At 41.8% G+C, this 25,166-nt stretch overlaps 3 protein-coding genes across 4 annotated transcripts; all 3 read left to right on the top strand.

Annotated features, from left to right (window-relative positions):
• The first annotated feature begins 13,685 nt into the window (after window positions 1-13,685).
• LOC137172589 (scavenger receptor cysteine-rich type 1 protein M130-like) lies at window positions 13,686-18,089 on the top strand. The gene is made up of 4 exons (XM_067577097.1): window positions 13,686-13,984; window positions 17,186-17,491; window positions 17,586-17,938; window positions 18,060-18,089. Exons 1-4 carry the CDS (start codon window positions 13,966-13,968, stop codon window positions 18,087-18,089), a joined length of 708 nt encoding a protein of 235 aa, XP_067433198.1. The 5' UTR covers window positions 13,686-13,965.
• Window positions 18,090-18,515: 426 nt separating this feature from the next.
• On the top strand, window positions 18,516-21,389 carry LOC137172588 (uncharacterized). The gene is made up of 3 exons (XM_067577096.1): window positions 18,516-18,856; window positions 18,951-19,286; window positions 21,010-21,389. Exons 1-3 carry the CDS (start codon window positions 18,739-18,741, stop codon window positions 21,387-21,389), a joined length of 834 nt encoding a protein of 277 aa, XP_067433197.1. The 5' UTR covers window positions 18,516-18,738.
• LOC137172738 (uncharacterized) lies at window positions 21,311-24,200 on the top strand. Of its 2 annotated transcripts, none has more exons than XM_067577351.1 (3): window positions 21,311-22,399; window positions 23,035-23,117; window positions 23,247-24,200. In XM_067577351.1, the coding sequence occupies exons 1-3, from the start codon at window positions 22,003-22,005 to the stop codon at window positions 23,364-23,366; spliced, it is 600 nt and encodes a 199-aa protein (XP_067433452.1). In that variant the 5' UTR covers window positions 21,311-22,002; the 3' UTR covers window positions 23,367-24,200. The 2 variants fall into 2 exon arrangements, with proteins under 2 accessions (XP_067433452.1, XP_067433451.1); XM_067577350.1 differs by having other exon boundaries at window positions 23,035-23,126; window positions 23,247-24,198.
• Window positions 24,201-25,166: the final 966 nt, after the last annotated feature.

The following is a 25,166-nucleotide window of genomic DNA, read 5'->3' as shown; positions in this document are numbered from 1 at the left end:
ACAAACATTAATCTTCATATTAACACTTCATTCTGTCTAAACATACAACCTTCATTAGTTCAACTTTCTCAAACTATCTACACATCTTAAACCATTTTCTGAAATAAAGTTTAAAACTATAGTGAAAGGAAATAAAGTTAGGCAACACTTATGTGATTAGATTACTTTCAGAAACATATTTAAATATAAGTTGACATAACTTACTTCATAATATAAAAGAATTCGACATGACTATTGTTTAACAGTAAAAGAAACTTTAAACTCAAATCCTTCAAATATTATTTTAGAAACTTCATTCTTTCGACCAAACTACTTATCTAATTTAACTACTAAAGTATAATTGTTTATGAAGTTCATGGATCACAAGTTAAACACTTAAAATACAAATACATAGTTATTAAACATTCATTGACTCTTCACATAAGGGAATTTAACTCTTGTCTATAGAGGAGCAGTATTGTCACCTGTTAGTATAAAGGGTGATACAATCTAAGTTTTATATCTCTTTAGTAGATAGCCATACACCTATGAAAGTTATACTATTCTTCTTGTATTTACATGACAAATAACATGATATAAGTTACATGATGATTAGACACTTAATTTACATGAATTTCAGGTTTGTCTTAGATTTTAAAGGGGGCTTCACGAAGTCCTCAGGAATGTGGATTAGTTTAGGGCTTTGTTGATAAGAGCCTGTCTTCCATCTATAAGGTGGGAGTTGTTTTCCTCCGGTCCAAGTGGCCTTTAGGGTCATTTCATGCTTTTAATTCGTGTCGTAATTCAACTTATCAAAATGGTTTCTAGGAGGTCTTCCTGAGTCTGTTGAGCGTCACTGATCGAACCCCCACTTAGAAGGTTACAAAGGTCAGTTCTGCAGGCCGAGGGTGTGCTCTTACAAACTTAGGAATCCAGAGAGTCTGTCTCTTATTTTCCTTAAGATAAATCAAAGATTAGTGAACAGAATTACAGAACAAGCAGTTGTCCTCTTACGTATCTATCACATGTCTTATACACAACTGTGATTTAGTATGTGGGAGGATCAACTGTGCAGACAGATGCATTTAGGGTTTAATGTTGTAGGTTGTAAATTAATGATGAATGGTCTCCTCTGCATCATTAATGATTGATTTTGAATTGATAAAATATTATGCTCAAACTTTATTTGCATATGTGGCGTATAGGATATTTATGTGTATTTGCCCACTTGCTTGTAGTTATGTGTTATTTTATATACAGTTCGCACTTTATCTTGTATCTTTACAGATACTCTCATTCAATTTAATGCGTTTCTGATTTGAGTAAAAGGCAGGAGAGCAAGTGTGGGCTGCGCTGCGTTCTTCAGTTACTCACTGAGAATATCAGTAAAGCCACTGAAGAGCAGCCAAATCACTGTTCGTTTTCATTTATTCTTTCAGGAGGGTAAATGTCACCTAAGCACCTTCAGATTTTATCAGTAATACATTTGTTTATATAGTTTGTGTTGTGCTTCCTTACATTGTTTGAGGGAACTGTGACGTTAGGTAACTGCATATGAGTGGACGCAACCATCACTAATGCTAACGTAGCTCCTCAGGGATTGAAGCTGTTATCTTTTGTTGGGCCTCAACCATGGGGTCAGACAAAGAAAGGCCTACATGTAAACTCTGAGGCCACGAGGCCGCTTCTTTCCTTTGTTCCCCTGAAACGAAGGAGCAGTGCCAAAATGCTGCTCACAGACTCCGTTTCCCCTGATGCTTTGCAAGTTTGCGAAACCAGCAGGAAGCCTCAGGAGGTGAATTGTGCACATGTGCTTCTGCCCCTTTTCTTCTGGAGCTTCTCCTGGACGAGAAGAAACTTCGACACGTGTTCACCCGAACACCACCACCAGATCCGTGAGAGACTGCTGTTGCAACCCAGCGCTCTCACTGAGCCTGCAGAGGGAAGAGAGGATTTTCTTCTTCCATGGAGACACAGATAACTTCTACGCCCCGCTGTCTACCGACTGATTCGACCATCCTGAGTTTCTTCCCCGCTGAGAAACCAGCTGCCGTTAGCCTCAAGGACACAAGGACCAGTACCACGCACCAGAGGACCCGCTGCTGGATCTCACTGACTGTCTCACACACACCGGTTCACTTTGGAGAGCGACACAAGTCAGAGGTTGTCTGTGTGTTTATAAGCTTAGTGCTCGTGATTTTGTTGTGTGTTTTAACGGACCGCCGAGTCCCGTTGTTTTGCTGCACTCTGAGGAGTATTTGAAGTTGCTTCCTGTTTAGTTTGTGTTCACCATGCTAGACTGTTTGTGTCGTCCCAATCAGGATTTCTGTGTTTGTGCCACCGCGAGTGAAAAGTTGTTTTGTCGGTTCACAACCAGACAGCGTGCGTACAGACTACCGTCCATACACGCTCTCTGTAGATAAAGCAACCGCTTCTCTCCTCTCACGGTCATGGGACCGAGAGTCGGTTTCCCTCCTTCTCTTTCCCTCTCTTTTTACTAACCAACCAATTCGTTTTAGCGTTTGAAACCAAAAACGGAAGTCACGTGATCTATTCCTTTATTGTTTCCAAAAGAAAAACCAGAAAACCAAATTCACCAGTTTTGGTTTTTGCAAATTCCTTTTTTTGTTTCACATCTGGGACAGACAGTAACGTGGTGGACAGACAGAAAGCGGAAGTGAAGTGTAAAAACATCAAAATAAAAGCCAAGAGGATAGAATGGCCATCCTATTAAAAATGTAAAACCCAACATTATGCAAGCACAGGATCTAATAAAATAAATAAATAGGCCCATATCCAAAAAAATGTGTCATGTATTATTTAGTTCGTAGCATGAATTAATAGCCTAATTAATTACATATGTGGAAACAGCCTGTCGTCCTTCCCAAACAGTGTTGTCTAAAGTGACAAGCAGAGGTTCCCACATGTTACCAGATTGTTGTGAACCATTTCACATACAGATGTCACTCATTTCAGTGCCACAACCACAGTGAAGGGGGTGAAATAATTTATCCAGGAGTAGCTGCAGTGCGCAACAATAACCACCAGGTGGCACGTGTGAGCAGTTCAGATGCAGTGACTGTGTGTCTCTCTGTAGGACAGATACAAACCATCCATGATACAAACTGGTGATGGCAAGCAGACGTGACCGGGAACAGAGAAACCCTGTGAAACTGAGAATTAGCAGCACTGTTATACTTTCTGACCTGTACAGTTTACTAATATATACAGTACTGTGCAAAAGTTATAGGCACTAAAAGTAAAGTGAGAATGCTTACAAAAATACTGCTATAAATTGTTTTAATTTATCAATTAACTTCTTACAAAGTTGAGTAAACAGCAGAAACTTAAATGAAATCAATATTTGCTGTGAGCAGCTTTGCCTTTAAAACAGCAGCAGTTCTCCTCAGTTCACTTTAAGAGTTTTTCATGGTAACTTGCAGGCAGGTTGTTGCAACCATACTGGAGAAAGAATGTTCTTCTGTGGATTTATTATTTAGGCCATCTCAGGTGCTTCTTCATGTAATCCCAGACTGACTCCATGATGTTGAGATCAGGGCTCTGTGGGGACCAAACCATCTGTTGCTGAAAATGGTTCTTTATGTCTCTAGCTGTATGCTCGGGGTCACTGTCATGTCATCAATACATTTGGGGCCGATCAGACGCCTCCCTGATGGTACTGCATAATGGATAAGAGTCTGAACATCTAGGATGCCTAAAACTTTTGCACAGTACTGTATATACTACTAACTGTATACTACTAACATCATGATATTTAAACCAACCATCTGTCAACACAGTTTAGACCACAATATATGAAACAGAAGAACAAAAAAAACAGTCATTTGTCGTTATTTAGTTTTAAGCCAAAATAATTAGTTCCATGTCCATTAACATTGAAAATCAAGTGGAACAAAGTGGAAAAAACGGTTCGTTTTTTTGTTTGGTGTAATTTCCATTTTCATTTTCATTTCTCCTTTCTGAATTGAAGAACACAGGTGATTGAAATGAGAGAGGATGAACTGGAAGTAAAATTAAACCGTCAAAATAAAAGTGAAATGTGTTAGAACTTTACTGTCAGGAGAACGAGGCACTTTGTGAATGAACTGGTTGCCTGTAGCTTCCACAGACGGTAGAAATATGGACGACGCGTCTCCACTGCTATGGAAAAGTGAAACCAAAATATCTCCTTTTCGGGAGCGGCCATCTCCCCGAGTTGGTTGATGCGAGAAGAACGAGACCACAGTCGAGTAATGTCTTTGTAGCAGCTGAATTTATTTATTGAAGATCTTCGGAGAACACTTCACAGGAAAAACCTGCATCTGGCAAAACGCCCTGCGTTCTGAGCTTTTGTCTGCGTGCCAGAGCATTTTATACCTTGCCTTCACCCCCTTTCTGGGTGTATCTCTTGTTTGGACCCCAATTGGCTCATTGTCTATCATTTCTCCTAAAAGGAGTTGTTTTCTTCCTTCACTTTTCACCCCAATTCACCACCCACGCTTAAGGTTATTTTTGTCTCCCGCATTCTGGTCTGACCTGGTTTTCTATACGTCTCTTAATTCACACTTCTAACCACATCCTTCGGTAGGCGCGCTTATGCACCTGCAGATACGCTTATGCGCACATTGAACTTTTGACTTCTACTTCTTGCTTATGCATCTGCAGACACAATACTCAGAACACAGTGAACTTCTGACTTCTACTTATTGTTGCATAACTCATCCTGTTTACAGCGACAGTGGCAAGCAAAGGACATGACCTTTCGATATCACTTATCAATTGAATAAGGCATATAAAACATACTCGATTAACATAAGTTTAATTCAGCATTGGGATTAATATGACAATGTGTGTTTCCCATTACCTCTCACAATTCCCCCTTTTGATCTCTACTAAAGAGATCACTCATCTGCCCCATAGGGTCCTTCCAAATCTTTCAGCCCCAAGGGACTCCCTTCAAGGAGTGGCATTTGGTATGGCGGCGGAGGGGGTGCCTTGCCTTCTATGGTGGAGGTGATGAGACGCACACAGAGTGAGCGAATACATGGTATACAACAACATCCACACGTAACCAAGATGGCCACGAACGTAGCCAACGACATCAGTACCGACAGTATCAGACCCTTCCACTGACTGAAAATTTACTGCATCCAACCTTCTAACGGGTTATCGATCCCTGAGTGCTTGTGCATGGTATCCGAGAGGGTTCGCAATCCTTCCAACGCTTTAGTTACTTTCCCATCTGGAGCAGTGTTATTAGGGATGAACGTGCAGCACATATCTCTGAACATAGAACAAACGACCCCTTTTTCTGCCAGGACCATGTCCAACGCCATACGATTTTGCACTGCCATTAATGAAGTTGGTGCCAATTGCTCAGCCAGACCTTCTACTCGCCTTCTTGTTGTTGGTCGGATGGTGAGTGACCTCTCCTCTTCGGGACGTAGGGGTAGACTGCCCTACACCTCCACGGAGCTTCCCAGGGGATTATTCTGCTCCTTTCTTGGAAAGCTCGGTCTCAGGACCAGCCGGTCCTGAGCTCTGGTTCAACAGGCCCCCCTGGACCTGTCTCGGCGACCTCCTGGGTTCCTCTGCTGCTGTGCACTGGCTCCAATGGAACCAGGTGTCTCCTTTACCCTGCAAGCGGACCATGTGGGATGTCCTCTCTTCCGTTTGATGACTCTCAACCGAACCCAGTCGGCTGTGGGCACCACCTCTGCTCTTTCTTGGCCCTGATTCTTCTGGAGGGCCTGGGTGGAGTATTCTGAAAGCAAAGCTTGGAGATCATTAAAGTAGGTCCTGGCGGGTATTATGTTCTCAGTTTCTGCTACTCCTATCATTCTTTCCCCAGGACCTGGAAACATCCTACCGGTCTGTAGCTCGAATGGTGTGTGCCCCGTACCCTGGTTAACTGATGCTCTGATGGACATTAAGGCTAGTGGCAGGGCATCAACCCAGTTGAGTTTTGTCTGATCATATATTTTGGCCAACCGTGTTTTTACAGTCTGATTCATTCGCTCTACCTTTCCCTGAGACTGGGGGTGTACCGAAAGCGTGTTTTAGACCCAGCAGTCTTTCTACCTTTTGTAGGTCTTGGTTTTTGAAGTGGGTCCCATTATCGGATCTTATCTTTTCGGGGAACCCATGTCTTGGTATGTACTGATTGATCAAGAATTTCACTACTGATTGGCTGTCCTCTCTTTTCGTAGGAATTGCCTCTGGCCAACCTGTATAAGCGTCCACACACATGAGTACATACCGATAGCCTTTGTGTGTTTCAATCATATCTGTATAGTCGATAATGATCTCTTTACCTGCCTGAGTAATCAGAGGGTACCTTCCTGCTTCTGGTTTAATGGTGGTTTTGGGGTTGTGTCTGCTACACACTTCGCATGTCTGTATCATTTCTTTTGCCATTTCTTTCATAAATGGGTGCCACCAATGTTTCAGATTTCTCATTATCTGAGCTACTCCTACATGACCTACCCCATGGGCTTCCTCTAGAGCGGTGCTTCTCATACCAGGGGGCAGAATTAACCTTCCATCAGTGTTTCTCCATACCCCATCTTTCTCTACCGCCCCCTTGCCTTCCACATGATTTTCTCTTGTGGCGAGGCTTGTTTCTGCATCTTGGAGACGTTTTCTAGACTCATGTCTAACCTTTCCTCATCTTCTGTTCTTACTAACATTGCCCTGTCAGTATATCCAGCGGCCTCTTTTGCAGCCCTGTCTGCTGCTGCATTTCCTCGTGCTACCTGGCTTCTACTGGTGTCATGGCCTTTGCACTTGATCACCGCCACCTGAGATGGTAACATTAAGGCTTCCGCTAATTCTTTCATCTCCTCTTCATGCTTTATTGGTTTGTTGGTGGCTGTCAGGAACCCTGCTTTCAGCCACTGTCCCAGTTCTACATGCACAGCTCCTGTTGCATATGCTGAATCAGTATAAATATTTACAATTTCTCCCTCTCCTGCTTTCAGAGCTTCGATTAGCGCCCTAATACCTGCTCTTTGTGCTGATTGTTGTCCTTGTAGCCTCCCTGCTACTCTCACCTGAAACACTCCTTCCTGCTCCTCCACTACAGCGTATGCTGCTTTGAGTCCCTCTTTTTCACCTCTGTAACAGCACCCATCTGTGTAGTAGTTCCTTCCCCCTTCTATGGCTTCTGCCTGCAGATCTGTTCTAGGTTTAAGTTCTACCCAGACCCTCTCTGTACACCTGTGTGGTTCTCCAGTCCCTATTCTGTCTGCCATATTGATGCCTTCATGTGTGTATGTAATGTTTGGAGCGTCGAGTATTTTGCTTAATTTTTGCTGGCGCAGTGATGTGAGGGTGAATGCTTGTGAATTGACGTAGGCTACTATGTCGTGTGTTGTCAGTACTTGTAAGCCGTGTCCCATCACTATGTGAGCTGTCTTTTGAATCAGTTTTGCCAACCTGGCCGCATATTGTGTACATGTGGGATGTCTTTGTTCCATGTTATCTAGCATGACACTGGCGTACATTAATACCTGTCTACCTCCCCCTTTTTTCTGGAACAGGACGCCGTTTACTACTTTCCCTGTTCCAGAAACATCCAAATGGAAGGGTGCAGTGTAATCTGGTGTCGCCAAGTCTGCTGCAGCTGCCAGAGACTGTTTGAGGTTGATGAACGCTTCTTCGGCCTCCAATGTCCAATTTATGGGAGCTGAGAGATTACGCATCCCAGCCTCTTTTATAGTGTTTCGCAAGGGCTGCGTAAGCCCTGTGTAATTTGGGATGTAATGTCTGCTGTATCCGGTCAGACCAAGGAACGACAGCATGTCTTTGACTGTACAAGGCTGTGGGTGTTGAAGTATGTTAGCACGATGCGAGGGTGACAGGCCTGCACCCTTTTGTGAGATAACTCGTCCTAAGAAGGAGACCTGTTTCCTGACCGCCTGTAATTTAGTTCTACTGACTTTGAACCCATGCTGTGCCAAATGAAGAAGCAATACACACGTGGCCTCCAAACAGGAGAGGGCGGTCGGTGCTGCTAACAGGAGGTCGTCTACGTACTGCATTTATTTGTGTGTGTTGTGTGTGTGTGTTGTGTGTGAGCCAGTCCGGTAAAAATAGAGCCTGTCATGTCACGCAGTGATGTCACTGCAGCAAATATCATGGGACATTTATACAAAACTAAAAACTTAAACTTTTATCTTGTGCAGTAAATGTTTTAGACAGGTCTGATGGAGGTCAGGATTTATCAGGAGGACGGCAGCTTTACTCCGTCGGGGTTCATTTCACAATAATGACCCGCTCGCTGTACATTATCCTGCTTATTACACGGCTGTTTCCTAAAGAGATCAATAATCTGATACAATGTATTGAGTTAAACTTGATTTATTGATTTAAAAATGATTTTATTGCTTAAATATCTATGAAAACTCTGTAGCCTTCTTTAGCGTTATAATTCACGTTAAACTGAACATTTCCATTGATGGTGAAGTGAGACATCTGAACGGGACTTATTTGGGAATATTGAGGTTGACGTTTCTGTCATTCATCGCTGTTTCCTTCTTGCTTTACAGTTGACACACCTGGAAACACAATTATGTGTGTGAACTTGTTGATGTTCAGAAGCTGATATACCAGCCATAGATGCACCACAGGCTTTTAAATTATTCCCAACATCATTTCACAGGATCTGTCAGGACAACAATGCACAACTATGGAAGCCAATAATTGCAATAATAATTTGAATTATATCAGCAACTGAATATCACATTTTGACATTTTATCACTACTGAATGCTTTAAAGTTGTTAAATATCACTGAATTTATTGCACTGAAAGCTTTGACTTTGAAAACCACCTTTCTGAATATATGAGGTCTGGATTCACTTTCAAGTTTCAATTTGATTTTAATCTAATATTCAAAAGCTTTATTCAAGTTGCTCGATTAGCTCAAATCACATCGAAAAACTCAATTCAAGTCAAAACTTGTAAAACTGGTTGCTCAGATACGCCTGGTGAGATTCAGATGCTACAATTCAGATCTGAACATGAGGGATGGATGGCACGTGAGTTCTCTATCTGGATATGAGAACCCTAAAATAAATATATACTGGAAATAAAGGTTTTGGAATAGCACAACTTAAAAGTGACTATTGAGAATTTCACAAAGTGAGAATTCAGAAAGATGGTTTTCAAAGTCAAATATTTCAGTGAAATAAATTCTGTGGTTTTTAAATTTCAACATCAAGTATTCAGCAGTGATTAAATGTCAAAACGTGGTTTTCAGTTGCTGATATATTTCCAATTATTATGACACACACTCTCTCTCTCACACACACACACACACACAGTGTGACTGAGGATTCTGGGAAAGAAAATGTGATGACAACACGTAACTGTGGTGATAACAGTGTGTAAGTCTCTATCATCCAGCTGTATAGTCATTAAACTGCTCAGTGTGTATCTTGGAAACTTGCAGACATGAACCATTTTATACTAAGTTTCTTCTTCTCTACAGGAACAGATGCTGAGCTGGATATAGATCTCTGTGCAGTTCACCATAATGCTGCTACAGGCCGATAGTTTCTGTGTTTACTTTCATTCAGACTCACAAACAAACTTTTGAAGAGATTCGTGTCAAAATCATATTTATGTGGAAAGCTGTAGGAGTCTCAGCAGCTCGCTCTGATGTTCATCATTGTGTGTAATAAACGTCTTTTACTGAATCCCTTGAATCTCTATAACAGAGCTGAGAGAACAAAGTTAGCCTGACACATAGAGACACAATGGCCACATCTATGGGAAATACATCAGGTTGAAATGAACCAGAATGTTCCTTTAATAATAATGTTATTGTAATAGTCTTATGATTATTAATATTGTGATATAACATTATTGTATAGTATCATGGTATAATGTTATATATCAAAGACTGCTGATGCTGTTATAGTGATAGTGATTATAATAATTATAATAATACAAATAAAAGTAGAATTTGAAGCTCTGTGATTGGATGTTTCTGACTGAAATGCATCTTGGGAGTCGTAGTTAACTTTTCTCTTTCAGTTTTTATGTCTACAGGCTTCTAGCTTTGACTTTTTATCAAAGAACCAGATATTTTGTTACACAGGTGTTGAAGTGCTGCAGCTGTCAGTCACCTAACAGTCTATGAACAAAGTAACGGGACCTTTATGTCTGGAACAAGCAACACATGAAATAAAGTCTCTGTATCTTTTAAAGCCTCTTTATTTCTGTCATACAGGAGAAGCTCTGAACTACATCCAATATGAGTTCTTTCAACCCGATGAGGGAACGCGTTCAGACTCCCAAAAAATTCTCATCCTGATTACTGATGGAGAGTCTGAGGACGACGTATCCCTCCCCTCACAGCACCTGAGAGACGACGGCATTGAGATCTACACTATTGGTGATTGACTTTCTCTCTGCAACTCTGAAACTACATTATTTTACCATGAAAGAATAACGTGACATTAATATGAATTAAACATGATATTTTGCTACAATGAAAACGTTAGTTAGCAAGACTCTTAAGATGATGTGTATGACTACATTTATAGTTTATATCATTTAATGTCTCACATTATTAAATCAAGTCTTTTAATAGTGGGCTGAAATGAATTAAACCAATCTGCTGCTCACAAGGAAGAAAGTAAATCTAAATATGTGGTGTGCTTTGGTAGTGATAATGAAGGACATATGATTTCTGTTTAATGGGATTAAAAATGCACAACCATCAGCATGTTCTGTCAATTCAGGTTTAATTAAGGAGCAGGAAGCAGCAGGAAACAATAATTTTATTACTTTTCCAACCAAATTGTTTTCTTTTCTTATTTTAAGTTTTTATGGTTCAGTTTTAACATTTTTCTCTCAGGTGTAAAGAATGTAAACGAGGCTCAGCTGAGGACCATCGCCTCAGATCCTGATGAAATTCACATGTTCAGTGTCATCGACCCCTCGTTCCTCCTGGACATCGTTGCCAACCTCAACATCAACCTCTGTAACAGTGCCAACAGCTTAGGTAGGCAAAGAGTCTGTTATCATCAAACAGTGATACATGTTAACACCACACTGATCTGCTGGTGTCAGAATTAATCTTTAGATATCAAGTTTTAAAAGCTGTTTTGGATTCTTACAGTTAGATATAAAGTTATCTTACTGCTGGTTAGTTCTTTATTTTAATCTATCAAAATATTGTCAGACTCAGGTATGATAACAGAGAAAAGATCAGAAAATTCATCTATAAAACCAACAATGTATATTTATTATGAAGCTTTATTTATTCAGGAATCTCATTGAGATTATGGGGGTGAAATCCAGTGTTTTTATAAAGCCTTTAGAAAGCCAGCCAGGGAGAACTTGTTGACACGTATTCACATAGTTGTTAATAATCCACAACTCCACAGAAGGGCAGAGATCCGTTCATTCATCTTTTGACCATCCAAAAGAAATCCGACTGAGCTTCTCTCAAACGGAGAACTTGGTAATATCCAACCTGTTGTTCTGTTACATTAACACAGTTCATACGTTTACACGGTCAAAAACCTAATTAGTTCAACTCTTAACTTTCTTCTGACTTTCTTCTAACGTAAGTGTCGTTTCTTAAAGCAAGCGTGAACTTTTCAACCTTCTGCCCATGTGCAGTAACCACGTCTCAATATGAGCTCACTATTCAAACAATTTACTCATTTCAATAAACAAACATAATTCATGAGATAATAAATATATTCTCTTCCTTGCAATAACATGAAATATAACAAAACTCAATTCTACTTACAGTCAATTATGGCTCTTACAGACATCTGAGTCTGTTTTGCAAGAGAGACCTGAGAACAGGTTACATATACACAGGATCACAATACGACAGTTCATTCACATCACAGTCACAAAATAATCATCACACATACTGACAGAGACACGACTTAAAACAGTCACAAATATGATGAAGAATAGCAGCTAGTAAAACTAAAAGTTTCTCTAACTTTAACTGGGCGCTCACACCAAGAGATTGATGAGCAGCAGCAGGGGGCACTCTGGTCGCCGGCTGCTCACTGCAGCCCTCTAGCGGTCATCGGCAGGGGGCGCTCTGGTCGCCGGCTGCTCACTGCAGCCCTCTAGCGGTCATCGGCAGGGGGCGCTCTGGTCGCCGGCTGCTCACTGCAGCCCTCTAGCGGTCATCGGCAGGGGGCGCTCTGGTTGCCGGCTGCTCACTGCAGCCCTCTAGCAGTCATCGGCAGGGGGCGCTCTGGTTGCCGGCTGCTCACTGCAGCCCTCTAGCAGTCCAACTGGAGCACCGAGCCCCGGTTAGTTATTCAGGTTAAAGTGGGAAGAAGCAGCAGGTCTGTCGGGCAGCTGAGTGAAGTGGAACACCGGGACCATCAGGGTGAAACAGTCCAGGAGGAGCTGCTGTGTTCGGCTGCACAGATAGGAAACACCTCGGCTGACAGGATGTACCACTCTGTTTGAAAAAACTTTCTCTTCTTCTTCTTTTTGGTTTATAACAGCAGTTGACAACCAGCGTATTAGGTGCATTACTGCCACCCTCTGCTTCAGACTGTGGACCAAAGATTAAATCCTGCACATTAATCCTGTCTGTCTAATAAACTCAACGAAAACTACTGCTGCTCCCACCTGGCAGGTTCATTAATGCTTTAATTTTTTAAATGCGGAGCTCCTGAACTCCAGTCTTCCTTGGTTCTTCCTTCATATATCGTCTTCTTGATCATACTTAGTAGAACCTATGATTGCATATGTAATAGCCAGGTGGAAAAAATGTGTATATATAATATCTGATATTGGTAAAATATCGAATATTGTACATCCCTAAAACACATATATAGCAGGATGTTTACAGCCGTCTGTGCAGATTACGCTTCACTAAATGCAACAGAAATAGACTTGAAGTGTAAAAAAAGACAGGGGGTCTACATGTCACACTACAAGAGAAAGCAGGAGTTGTAGTAGTTCTGAGTTACAATATACTGTATGTATATGGTATTTAATCATTCACATTAACAGTGTAAACAGACCAGTTTGCTGCTCTCTGTCAGCTCAGTGTCAACATGATGATCAGATGTACTGACTTCAGACTAGTGATCAGTTTCTTTAGGATTTTATCAATACTACTACTCTTATTGATACTCCTTATCAGTCCAATTCTTTATTGATACTGCTTGAAACAAGCAGAACCAAAACCAGATTTTACCGTCCAATAATCTCACTCCTTGTTTTCTTTAAGTACCGATAAAAGAACTGACCTTAAAAATATCTCAGGTTTTTAACTGTTTAATACTGGATCCAATTCAGAACCAGGTTTCAGGGGGCATCCCTACCTCAGACCAGCGTTAACAATTACAGTTCACTGTAGTCTGAGCTGGGGTCTGATAGCATGAGCTGCTACTGCTGAAAGCAATAATCTGAGGAAAACAGGAGGAGTCTAATTCAGATAAGCTGTAGCTTCATCCATTATTCTACTGTGAACAGAGTTATGAGGGGGCGTGACTACCTTATAACAGAGAGACGCCTCCTTTTAAAGTTGTACATATTTATTTCTGGTATCATGCATTGCTGTCCACCACAGTGTCGTTCTTCATGAAAGTAAAGAATGACGAAAGTATCAGTTCTTACTTTCTTCTTACTATCTCTCAAGCTGCAGCTTTTATTTGGCTTCATTTCTGTTCTAATGAAACTCACTTTATTCTTTTACTGATGACTCTCTTGTTTCTGTTCAGAGTCTGTCAGGTTGGTGGGAGGAGCCAGTCGCTGTGCAGGTATACTGGAGGTGAAACAGGGAGAGTGGAGACCAGTGAGTTACTATGGCTGGACCCTGAGGGAAGTAACTGTAGCCTGCAAAGATCTGGACTGTGGCTCTGCTGTTTCAACAGGAAGGAGAGATGAATACTCATACAGATCTGTATGGTGGATCAGTTCTGACTGTGTTCATTCTGGATCTGCACTGAGGGACTGTGCATTATCAGATTCCTCTTCCTCCATCATGAAGCTCACCTGCTCAGGTAAGTCCATCAGTGACATCGTCTATGACAGTAATATTTTCCTTCCTCTGTCACAGTGATAGTCAGTGGCAGTAGCGGACTGTGGGGTCTTGCACACACACAAACACACACACACTCCCTCTCTCCATTCACTAGAAAGTGAATGGAGAGAGGGAGCGCTAGTAACGTTAGTGAGGAAGCTGATGAATCAGATCAATAAAACGTTATTTTCTGATTGTTTCACAACGGTTACTTTCCAAAGCACAAACACACCTGCATCCTTGCACACCTCCTCAACCCTGCAGCTGTACACCGCACCGCCTGATGTGGTCTGAATACGGGCTAAACAACAGCGTCAGCTCCCGGTCCCGCCATGTAGGCTGTCACACAGAACAGCGAGGCGGATTACAGGCGCAGTATTCCTGCTTTGAATTGGCTGTGTAAAAGGGGCTGAAGTGCACTCATCACCAACAACTAACATGTAAACAATATAAAAACTACGTCATTAAGAATAAGTCCATTACAAAATCACCTTCTGACACCTGTTAACAAATGTACTCAAAGCACCGGCTCAACAAGCTGAAACTATGCTAACCTCGTTATTCCGCCCACACATGCATTAGCTAAACTGCCAACCCGGTCTTCCGATGGTAAACGTTCACTCATGTTGCTCAACAAAAAGACAATAAAGGAAAGATTTTCTGAAAGATAGAAATTAGGCCATATTTCTCACAGCAGCAAAGTCCAGCATTACCAACAACAATCTTAATCACCTCTATAGATAATTAATACAGCAGGACTCACCAGTCACTGGAAAACAAAATCCATCCTCCGTTCCTTTCTGCAATGCCTGCCTGCGTGAGTCCTGCGTGAGGTCTGCGTGAGTCCTGCGTGAGTCCTGCGTGAGGCCTGCGTGAGGTTTGCGTGAGTCCTGCGTGAGGTTTGCGTGAGTCCAGCGTGAGTCCTGCGTGAGTCCTGCGTGAGGTTTGCGTGAGTCCTGCGTGAGTCCAGCGTGAGTCCAGCATGAGTCCTGCGTGAGTCCTGCGTGAGTCCAGCGTGAGTCCAGCATGAGTCCAGCGTGAGTCCTGCGTGAGGCCTGCGTGCCCCAAACGAAGAAATACCTGCGCTTATTAGTTGATATGATGACATCAGCTGGTTAATGTTGATTGGTTAATTTTGTTGCCACACTGTATTTATGCCATGTATGTTTTCTATGAGTGGAGCCGTATGGAGAAGCACAGGCAGACACATCCAGTTCTAGCTCCAAATACTGGGTTTATGGTTATGATAGTAACTGAAATCAAACAAAATCATTTAAAAAAATCACATGAATCATTTTAATAATTAATTAAAATTGTTTTAACAATAACATTATAATTACTAATTTGTAATATTTTATGAACTAATAATGACACCTCTCATAAATGGTCGGGCCTGCAGAGAAGGTCCTGAAGGTCCTGACGGACCTCCTCTGGTCGCTGGTTTCCATTGGACTGAACTGTAAACTTATCCAGGACGACGGCATCCTAAAGGGTAGAGAAGTTAGCTTGTCATTGCTTCAAACTGAGACAATCTGCAGCTTTAAGCAACCTGCTGTGGTTCACTCACACACCCTGCAGTTCTCCTGAGCAGCTCAGTCACATCCACCTTACAAGCAACAACTACATTACTAATTAATATACTTGTTGCTTGCTGCCTAAACAAACAAGCAACTGTTTGCTAACAAGTTCAATATATCAAGTTAAAAGCTGATGATATGTCAGTGTTGTGTTCACTACTTGTTTCTGATGGAAACTATTGTGCGTGCAGTGTTGTATGAATGTCTTATTAACATGTTGATCAGCTGTTTTCTGTCTGATCTGAAGGCAGCTGAGGATGTTAATCTGTTTCCTCCTCTGCTCTCTGACTCCTCTGTATTACACATGAATGTAGGAGTTCTCTGTGTTGTGTGATCACCTCTCACTGATCAACGTTCAATTATTTGAACCAAAGCCGTTTCTACTCAAACCAAATCTGCATCATATTCCATCTGCATATATATGACAACAAATTCTACTTTTTACTCATAAAAAACTTCATTTAAGGAATTTAGCTGCATTAACATCAAAAAGTGACACCAGCAAGATCAAGTCTGATCCCAAATCAGACAACTACAGTATTATTTTTAGGGCCTAATGAAACTAAAGGTGCAAATGAACTACAACGAAATAACAAATTATACACAATTATCACTATGAAGATTAAAACAGAAGACTTTCAGTTATCATCATCATCATCACTGAAGGATAAGTCCTTTTGCAAACCATAGTGACAGTGCATAAAATATGTGTGTAAACGTTGTCCTTGATCTAGTGATGTCACTGTCAGACTGTCAGACTTGACCGACTCAGCCATCAACGTCAGTACGTCAACATGTGAGAATCTGATGATGACTGTGAAACTGGTTTGTTGTGAGCAGGGCTGTAGTGGTAAAAAAAGCTTGAGTAAACCCTACCTTACCTCAGCCACACCGTCTATATGCTCCTTAATATAGATCCATGTTTGTAATATAACTAAACAACTCAACTGACTTAAGAGGAACTCATTTCCTCAAACTTAAAGCCAAATCAAGACAACAGTTTGACTTCTAGATGAATCAGCATTTAGTGTTTATAACAGAAACTATCTGTCAGTTTTAGTGCTGTGTTTCCAACAGTTACTGAGGTCACTGACCTTTTAACAGCTGTAGAAATCATCATGTTAATAGAGTTGTTGTGTAGTGTTAGTGCCTGTATTCAAAGATCTGTTAGTCCTTTTATAGCAGGTTTTAATCTTGTGCTTTGACTTTTGTTTGTTAGGATGTCCTTTAGTTTACATTTGGATAACAGTTTGTGCTTTTAAAGATATTTTCAGAACAGTAATTCATCTACATACAGGTGGAAGTTAGACTTTACCAGTTTGTTCTGCCTCCTGCTTTAATGTGTTCATGTGTCTCCATCACCTGACGTCTGGGCTGCTTCTATGTGTTTCTCTTTCCCACAATGCTCCCACAAGATGGAGCCTGAGTAAGACAAGTTCAATCCTACAAATAGCTTGAAATATTTTCTGTAAATAAAGACTTGAGTCAGGTATGAATGTGCTCTCTCTCTTTATCAGTTCTTACTTTCATATTCTAAAAAGTTTTATTGGTATGAATGTTGCAGGTAAATATTCCCCGAACTAATGATGGTTCTCTCTCTCCAGACTCTGTCAGGCTGGTGAATGGGACTAGTCTGTGTTCAGGCAGACTGGAGGTGAAGTCTGAGCAGTCGTGGTCCTCAGTGTGTGAAGCTGACTTTGACCAGCAGGATGCAGAGGTGGTCTGTAGGGAGCTCGGCTGTGGGGCTCCTTCAGTCCTCCAGGGGGCGCTCTATGGAGAAGTGGAGGCTCCGATGTGGACCAAAGAGTTCCAGTGTGGAGGCCATGAGTCTGCTCTCCTGGACTGTGGAAGATCAGACTCAGCTAGAAGCACCTGCTCACCTGGCAAAGCTGTTGGACTCACCTGCTCAGGTAGAAGAGGAGCTGCAGCTTTGATTTGGCTTCATTTCTGTTCTAATGAAACTCACTTTATTCTTTTACTGATGACCCTCTTGTTTCTGTTCAGAGCCTGTCAGGTTGGTGGGAGGAGCCAGTCGCTGTGCAGGTACACTGGAGGTGAAACGGGGAGAGTGGAGACCAGTGAAGTACTCTGACTGGAACCTGCGTGACTACAGCTGGAGCCTGAAGGAAGCAGCTGTCGTTTGCAGAGATCTGGATTGTGGCTCTGCTGTTTCAACAGGAAGCACAAATGAAGCCTCAGATAGATCTGTATGGTGGATCAGATCTGACTGTGTTCATTCTGGATCACCACTGAGGGAATGTGCATTATCATCATCATCTTCCTCTTCCTCCATCGTGGAGCTCACCTGCTCAGGTAAGTCCATCAGTGACATCATCTATGACAGTAATATTTTCGCAGTAGCGGACTGTGGGGTCTTGCACTGGGCCTTCACTGGTCACACACACACACACACACACCTCTTCTATACAGAGAAATGCATTATAGCCATAAAGCCGCCTCCGTGTGAGCTTTTCATAGCGTAGCGGCGTTCTGGATTCAGAGGCGTGACGGAGATCAGACTGATCAGAGCTGTAAACTCTGCCATAAGCAAGTAAAGAGACGTTACTAGGACGAGGGGAGGACATTTCTCTTTGTTTGACAACGTTAAAAGTTAAGTTAGACTTTTCTGTCGGCTTCCCGACTCATTTTAAAAAAGACGAGAGAGAGAGAGAGAGAGAGAGAGAGAGAGAGAGCAGCTGTGATTGAGTGAGCTAGAGAGTGAATGGAGAGAGGGAGCGCTAGTAACGTTAGTGAGGAAGCTGATGAATCAGATCATTAAAACGTTATTTTCTGATTGTTTCACAACGGTTACTTTCCAAAGCACAAACACACCTGCATCCCCACACGTGTTTGCATTTAAAGTGCTATATAAATAAAATAAACTTGAAACTAAAATTCAGAAAAAGCTTTATTGGTATGAATGTTGCAGGTAAATATTCCCCAAACTAATGATGGTTCTCTCTCTCCAGACTCTGTCAGGCTGGTGAATGGGACTAGTCTGTGTTCAGGCAGACTGGAGGTGAAGTCTGAGCAGTCGTGGTCCTCAGTGTGTGAAGCTGACTTTGACCAGCAGGATGCAGAGGTGGTCTGTAGGGAGCTCGGCTGTGGGGCTCCTTCAGTCCTCCAGGGGGCGCTCTATGGAGAAGTGGAGGCTCCAATGTGGACCAAAGAGTTCCAGTGTGGAGGCCATGAGTCTGCTCTCCTGGACTGTGGAAGATCAGACTCAGCTAGAAGCACCTGCTCACCTGGCAAAGCTGTTGGACTCACCTGCTCAGGTAGAAGAGGAGCTGCAGCTTTGATTTGGCTTCATTTCTGTTCTAATGAAACTCACTTTATTCTTTTACTGATGACTCTCTTGTTTCTGTTCAGAGCCTGTCAGGTTGGTGGGAGGAGCCAGTCGCTGTGCAGGTACACTGGAGGTGAAACAGGGAGAGTGGAGACCAGTGAGTTACTCTTACTGGAGCCTGAAGGAAGCAGCTGCAGCCTGCAGAGATCTGGACTGTGGCTCTGCTGTTTCAACAGGAAGCACAAATGAAGCCTCAGACAGATCTGTATGGTGGATCAATCCTGACTGTGTTCATTCTGGATCTGCACTGAGGGACTGTGCATCATCATCTTCCTCTTCCTCCATCGTGGAGCTCACCTGCTCAGGTAAGTCCATCAGTGACATCATCTATGACAGTAATATTTTCGCAGTAGCGGACTGTGGGGTCTTGCACTGGGCCTTCACTGGTCACACACACACACACCTCTTTATACAGAGAAATGCATTATAGCCATAAAGACGCCTTTGCCTTTACTTTTTTACAGTGAGTCGGCATAAAGCCGCCTCCATGTGAGCTTTTATTAGCGTAGCGTCGTTCTGGATTCAGAGGCGTGACGGAGATCAGACTGATCAGAGCTGTAAACTCTCCCATAAGCAAGTAAAGAGACGTTACTAGGACGAGGGGAGGACATTTCTCTTTGTTTGACAACGTTAAAAGTTAAGTTAGACTTTTCTGTCGGCTTCCTGACTCATTTTAAAAAAGACGAGAGAGAGAGAGAGAGAGAGAGAGAGAGAGAGAGAGAGAGAGAGAGAGAGAGCAGCTGTGGTCGAGTGAGCTAGAGAGTGAATGGAGAGAGGTAGCGCTAGTAACGTTAGTGAGGAAGCTGATGAATCAGATCATTAAAATGTTATTTTCTGATTGTTTCACAGACGAAGAAATACCTGCGCTCATTGGTTGATATGATGACATCACCTGGGGCCTGCTAGCAGGCCCTGGGAGTGTCCCAGTCACCACAGTGCTTCTATGTGTTTCTCTTTCCTCCTTCAACTGTTTCTTTACATGTTGAATCAGTTTCACCTTCTTCCTTCTTCTATCAGTTCTTTACTTTCTCCTTGTTTTTCTTTCAACACCATTAACGTTCCATCCTGTGATTCTTCCTCACTTCTGTCTCGTCTCTCCTGATTCCTTCACTCAGTCTGGAAATGTAAAAAGCTTCCTCTTAAGAGTCTGACAGAGCATGAAGCAGAACTTTAACTTGTACGGTGTTAATTACAGTAATTGTGGACAAACGACACACAGTGTGAATACATCAGCAGTCAAGCTATCAAACTATCAGCTACATTAACATTACTGTAATGTAAAGCAGCAGCAGATAAACTGGACGCTTAAACAACACTAATGTCAATTTATAAAACTTCTGCGTCACTGAAGAGTTTTTCTAGCTACTTACTTTGTTGTCTTTTGTCTGACAGATTATTATTTGATGCTGCACATGTCAGTTAATGTCATATATGATCCTCTGAACTCTGTTTCATTCGTTTCTCTCATGAAAGCGGCTCCAGTCTGCCTGCTAGCTTCAGCACAGAGGGTTCGTTTGTTTTAACACCAGCACAGCAGGAGTGGGTGGTGGTTTGTTGGTTCGTGTTAACAGTAACAGACGTCTCCGTGTCTCATAAAAGGACACAATGTTCCAACAGAAAATAAAACAAGCGCTCCTAGAAGCTCCAACAGAAACTGTGGTAGGAAGCCAGTCTGAGCTAACAGCTGTAAAGTGATGGAAAGTTTGCTTAAACACTGTTTCAGAATTTGAGAGGTGGGTAAACGGCGTTTACGTGCGTTTAGCCTCCACTACAGCCCTGCTTGTAAGACAAAGAGCTCTCGGATTAAAAACTCCTTTTTGATCTATACATACATTTTATTTTAGCCATTTGTGTTTTGGATCGACACAAAGGGAAGTTTGGTTGCCAAAAGTGTTCATTTATATTTGAGGAGAGAAGAAATACGTTGGTGCAACGGGGCCCTCTAGTGGTCACAGGGTCGTACACACATGAGTAGTCTGTGTGTAGCAAGAAAAGGCCTTCATTTGAACAAAGAAATGAGGAGAAAATAACATTCAGCTTCTCACAGAGGAAGAAGGATTCATCATCTCTCTGTGTTTACAGACCTGCTGGTTCAGCCAATCATCTTTGTGTCTTCTACCATGGACGGGGTCTCCGAGGTCCAGCAGCAGGGGTTTCAGGTGCGTCAGGGCTCCAACTTCACCATCAGCTGCTCCGTCCAGCCTCAGTACCCAGGAGGCTCCTTCCAGCTCACCTTCACCTCCTCCAACACAGCACACAACTACACCCAGCCAGCTGTCAATCACTCCGCTGACTTCCTGTTTCCTGCTGCAGACCCCGCCCATCAAGGAAGCTACAGCTGTGTTTATGGCATCTATGTTTTTGCTCATAACTTCTCCTCTAAGAGCCATCTGCTGTCTCTCACTGTCACAGGTAAGCTGAAGCAGAGTGTGAAGCTCAGTGGAACTGAGACGTCACACTGACTTTGTTTCCATGTTTGTAAAACATGATAAAAAGTCATCAGGCAGCAGGACCGACCCAGCGACCTACAGAGAGCTGAGGCAGAATCTGATGAAGGAACTGTAAACTGTTTCCTTCCCGGCTTCTTTAATGTTATTGAACCATAACAACTGTGTTGTAGTGAAAAGTAAAAGACAGCAAACGAGTCAGTGAAGCCAGATAAGCACTATAATGATAATAAACAGGACTTTACATGATGAGCTGAATGTCATCAGGAGAACTCAGAGCTTCACCAGGATCACATTTGATTTAACTGCATGTAAAGATGTTGATTGTTGCCTAAACAAATAAGCAACTGTTTGCTAACAAGTTCAATATATCAAGTTAAAAGCTGATGATATGTCAGTGTTGTGTTCACTACTTGTTTCTGATGGAAACTATTGTGCCTGCAGTGTTGTATGAATGTCTTATTAACATGTTGATCAGCTGTTTTCTGTCTGATCTGAAGGCAGCTGAGGATGTTAATCTGTTTCCTCCTCTGCTCTCTGACTCCTCTGTATTACACATGAATGTAGGAGTTCTCTGTGTTGTGTGATCACCTCTCACTGATCAACGTTCATTTATTTGAACAAAGAAATGAGGAGAAAACAACATTCAGCTTCTCACAGAGGAAGAAGGATTCATCATCTCTCTGTGTTTACAGACCTGCTGGTTCAGCCAATCATCTCTGTGTCTTCTACCATGGACGGGGTCTCCGAGGCCCAGCAGCAGGGGTTTCAGGTGCGCCGGGGCTCCAACTTCACCATCAGCTGCTCCGTCCAGCCTCAGTACCCAGGAGGCTCCTTCCAGCTCACCTTCACCTCCTCCAACACAACATACAGCTACACCCAGCCAGCTGTCAATCACTCTGCTGACTTCCTGTTTCCTGCTGCAGACCCCGCCCACAAAGGAAACTACAGCTGTGTTTATGGCGTCTATGTTTTTGCTCATAACTTCTTCTCTGAGAGCCGTCTGCTGTCTCTCACTGTCACAGGTAAGCTGAAGCAGAGTGTGAAGCTCAGTGGAACTGAGACGTCACACTGACTTTGTTTCCATGTTTGTAAAACATGATAAAAAGTCATCAGGCAGCAGGACCGACCCAGCGACCTACAGAGAGCTGAGGCAGAATCTGATGAAGGAACTGTAAACTGTTTCCTTCCCGGCTTCTTTAATGTTATTGAACCATAACAACTGTGTTGTAGTGAAAAGTAAAAGACAGCAAACGAGTCAGTGAAGCCAGATAAGCACTATAATGATAATAAACAGGACTTTACATGATGAGCTGAATGTCATCAGGAGAACTCAGAGCTTCACCAGGATCACATTTGATTTAACTGCATGTAAAGATGTTGATTGTTAACAATCAGTTGAATCATTTCAACCAGACAGGAGCTTTAAGGAGACAATCAGCAGACTTTCATTCATTCTTTCAAACCAGCTGTAAACACGAGTTGTTTTTGTCCAACATCATCAGCATACAGAGGAGATCAGATGAACTTATAATCAACAAGCTGCTTCACACTTCAGTGATTTTAGGAGATTTAACGTCACTAAAGTTTCTGTTTGATGGGAGCTGTTGTTCTCATGATGTCATGTGATCTAATGTGATGACTGAATGTGTCTCGTCAGATCCAACAGTTCATATCATCAGACCAGTCGTCCTGCTGGTGACTCTGCCGTTGTTCATCACTGTCATCGTTTTCATCCCGAAGGTACTGAAGGTACTGAACACATGTTTGTTGTTTAGAGGACTGGTTGAAATGAAGCACTCAGCCTGTTTATATTGAACTGAAGAGAGGAGTGATGCAGTAACTTAGATCTGTGTTGTCATGTCTCTCCAGGCCAGCAGGGGGCAGAAGTCAGGCCTACAGGAGAACATTGAGCTGGATTCTTATAACCTCGGTGTTTCCAGAGCTGAAGGAGAGCCGGCTGAAGAGGAAGGAGCTCAGGGAGCAGAGTAGGACCTCCAAGGAGCCACACAAACCACTGAAGAAGAAAATCATCTTTGGTTTCATCTCTCCTCTCAGTCTCAGCCAGGTTTTTGCAGCCCAGTACAGCGAGGAACCAGCACCAACGCTCAGTGCCACAACAGGAAGTAGTGAGACCTTTATTAAGACCAGTAGAAGAAGAGCAGAGAGATCTGATTGGACCATTTGTAACATAATTATCTGTATATAGTTATATTTTATCATTATTAACTTCTCTCATATGAACAGCTGTAACTTTTTTTACTTAAAGATTTTTATGAATCCAGAGTTTTATGGTCTCATCTGGATAAATGTTGAGTCAACAAATCATTTAAAAATCCATCCAGTTGTTTGATGAGTTTATATCTTTTTTCTTCACTGTCTTTTATATACTATATACTACTTACTCAGGTGAAATGTGTTATTGCTTCTTTTAAGAATATTTGCTTTTTGAGTTAAATTTAATAAAAGAAAAAGTTATTGAGTGAAATCAAATGTTTTATCTTTGTTTTGCTGTTTTTAAGAAAAAAATCTGATGTTTGACAGAATTTAAAGCACATGTGTTTCTGCTGAATGTTCACTCATTTATTGTATGTGACAGTTTCATGCTAATAAATCTGTTTCTAGTGTATCAATAACACTTTTACACTTTGTTTTATTTTGAATGTCAGACCCCCAAATATAATTAGCATTTTCTTGATATTCTGGTCAGTTTAGTGCACCTCTCCCTCTCTACACTGAAAATCAAATTATACAATTATTGTTTGATTTGTGACAATAAAAGAAAAAGACAGAAACAAAGTGTTAAAACTGCACTTATAAGGACACAATCAGATGTGTTCATGTCTAACTGTTGGTGCTGCAGTTTGACTTCCAGCTCAGCTGATACAAGACCTGATACCTCATGTGATAGAAGTGGTGGAAGAAGTACTCAGATCCTTTCACTCCATTACAAGTAAAACTCCCGCATGAAAAATCCTACTACAGTAAAAGTACATAAGTATTATGAGCTTGATGTAGTTAAAGTATTGCAGTAAAAGTACATAAGTATTATGAGCTTGATGTAGTTAAAGTATTGCAGTAAAAGTACATAAGTATTATGAGCTTGATGTAGTTAAAGTATTGCAGTAAAAGTACATAAGTATTATGAGCTTGATGTAGTTAAAGTATTGCAGTAAAAGTAGTGGTTTGGTCCCTCTGACTGATATATTATTATATATGACATCATTAGATTATTAATAGTGAAGCATCAGTGTTAGAGCAGCATGTTACTGTTGTAGCTGCTGGAGGTGGAGCTAGTTTACACTACTTTATATACAGTTAGCTAGTTTAGTCCAGTGGTTCCCAACCTAGGGGTCGGGGCCCTCCAAAGGGTCAGCAGATAAATCTGAGGGGTGGTGAGATGATTAATGGGAGAGGAAAGAAGAAAAAACAAAGTTCTGATACACAAATCTGTTTTCAGTTTTTGGACTTTTTCTCTAATCTTTGATTTTTGCTGAAATATTGGATCATTTGAACATTTATTGAAATGAAAGCATGTGAGAAGTTTAGAGGGAAAAATCACTATTTGGTGGAGCTGTTAACAACTCATAGACATGTGAAATGTGACCCCGACTACACACTGCTTTTTGTAAGACGTCAAAAGCCAAAAAGGTTGGAAACCACTGGTTTCATCTTTAACAATGTGTTGTATTTTAAAAGCTTGTTATATTATCCATTGTGTCACCGATCCACTACTTTTACTTTAATACTTAAACTGCATCAAGCTGATAATGTACTTTTACTTAAGCAAGA

This window comes from Thunnus thynnus, chromosome 20 (assembly GCF_963924715.1).
Source record: "Thunnus thynnus chromosome 20, fThuThy2.1, whole genome shotgun sequence".
Classification (NCBI taxonomy): Eukaryota; Metazoa; Chordata; class Actinopteri; order Scombriformes; family Scombridae; genus Thunnus; species Thunnus thynnus.
This window is presented reverse-complemented; position numbering and strand designations above follow the sequence as displayed.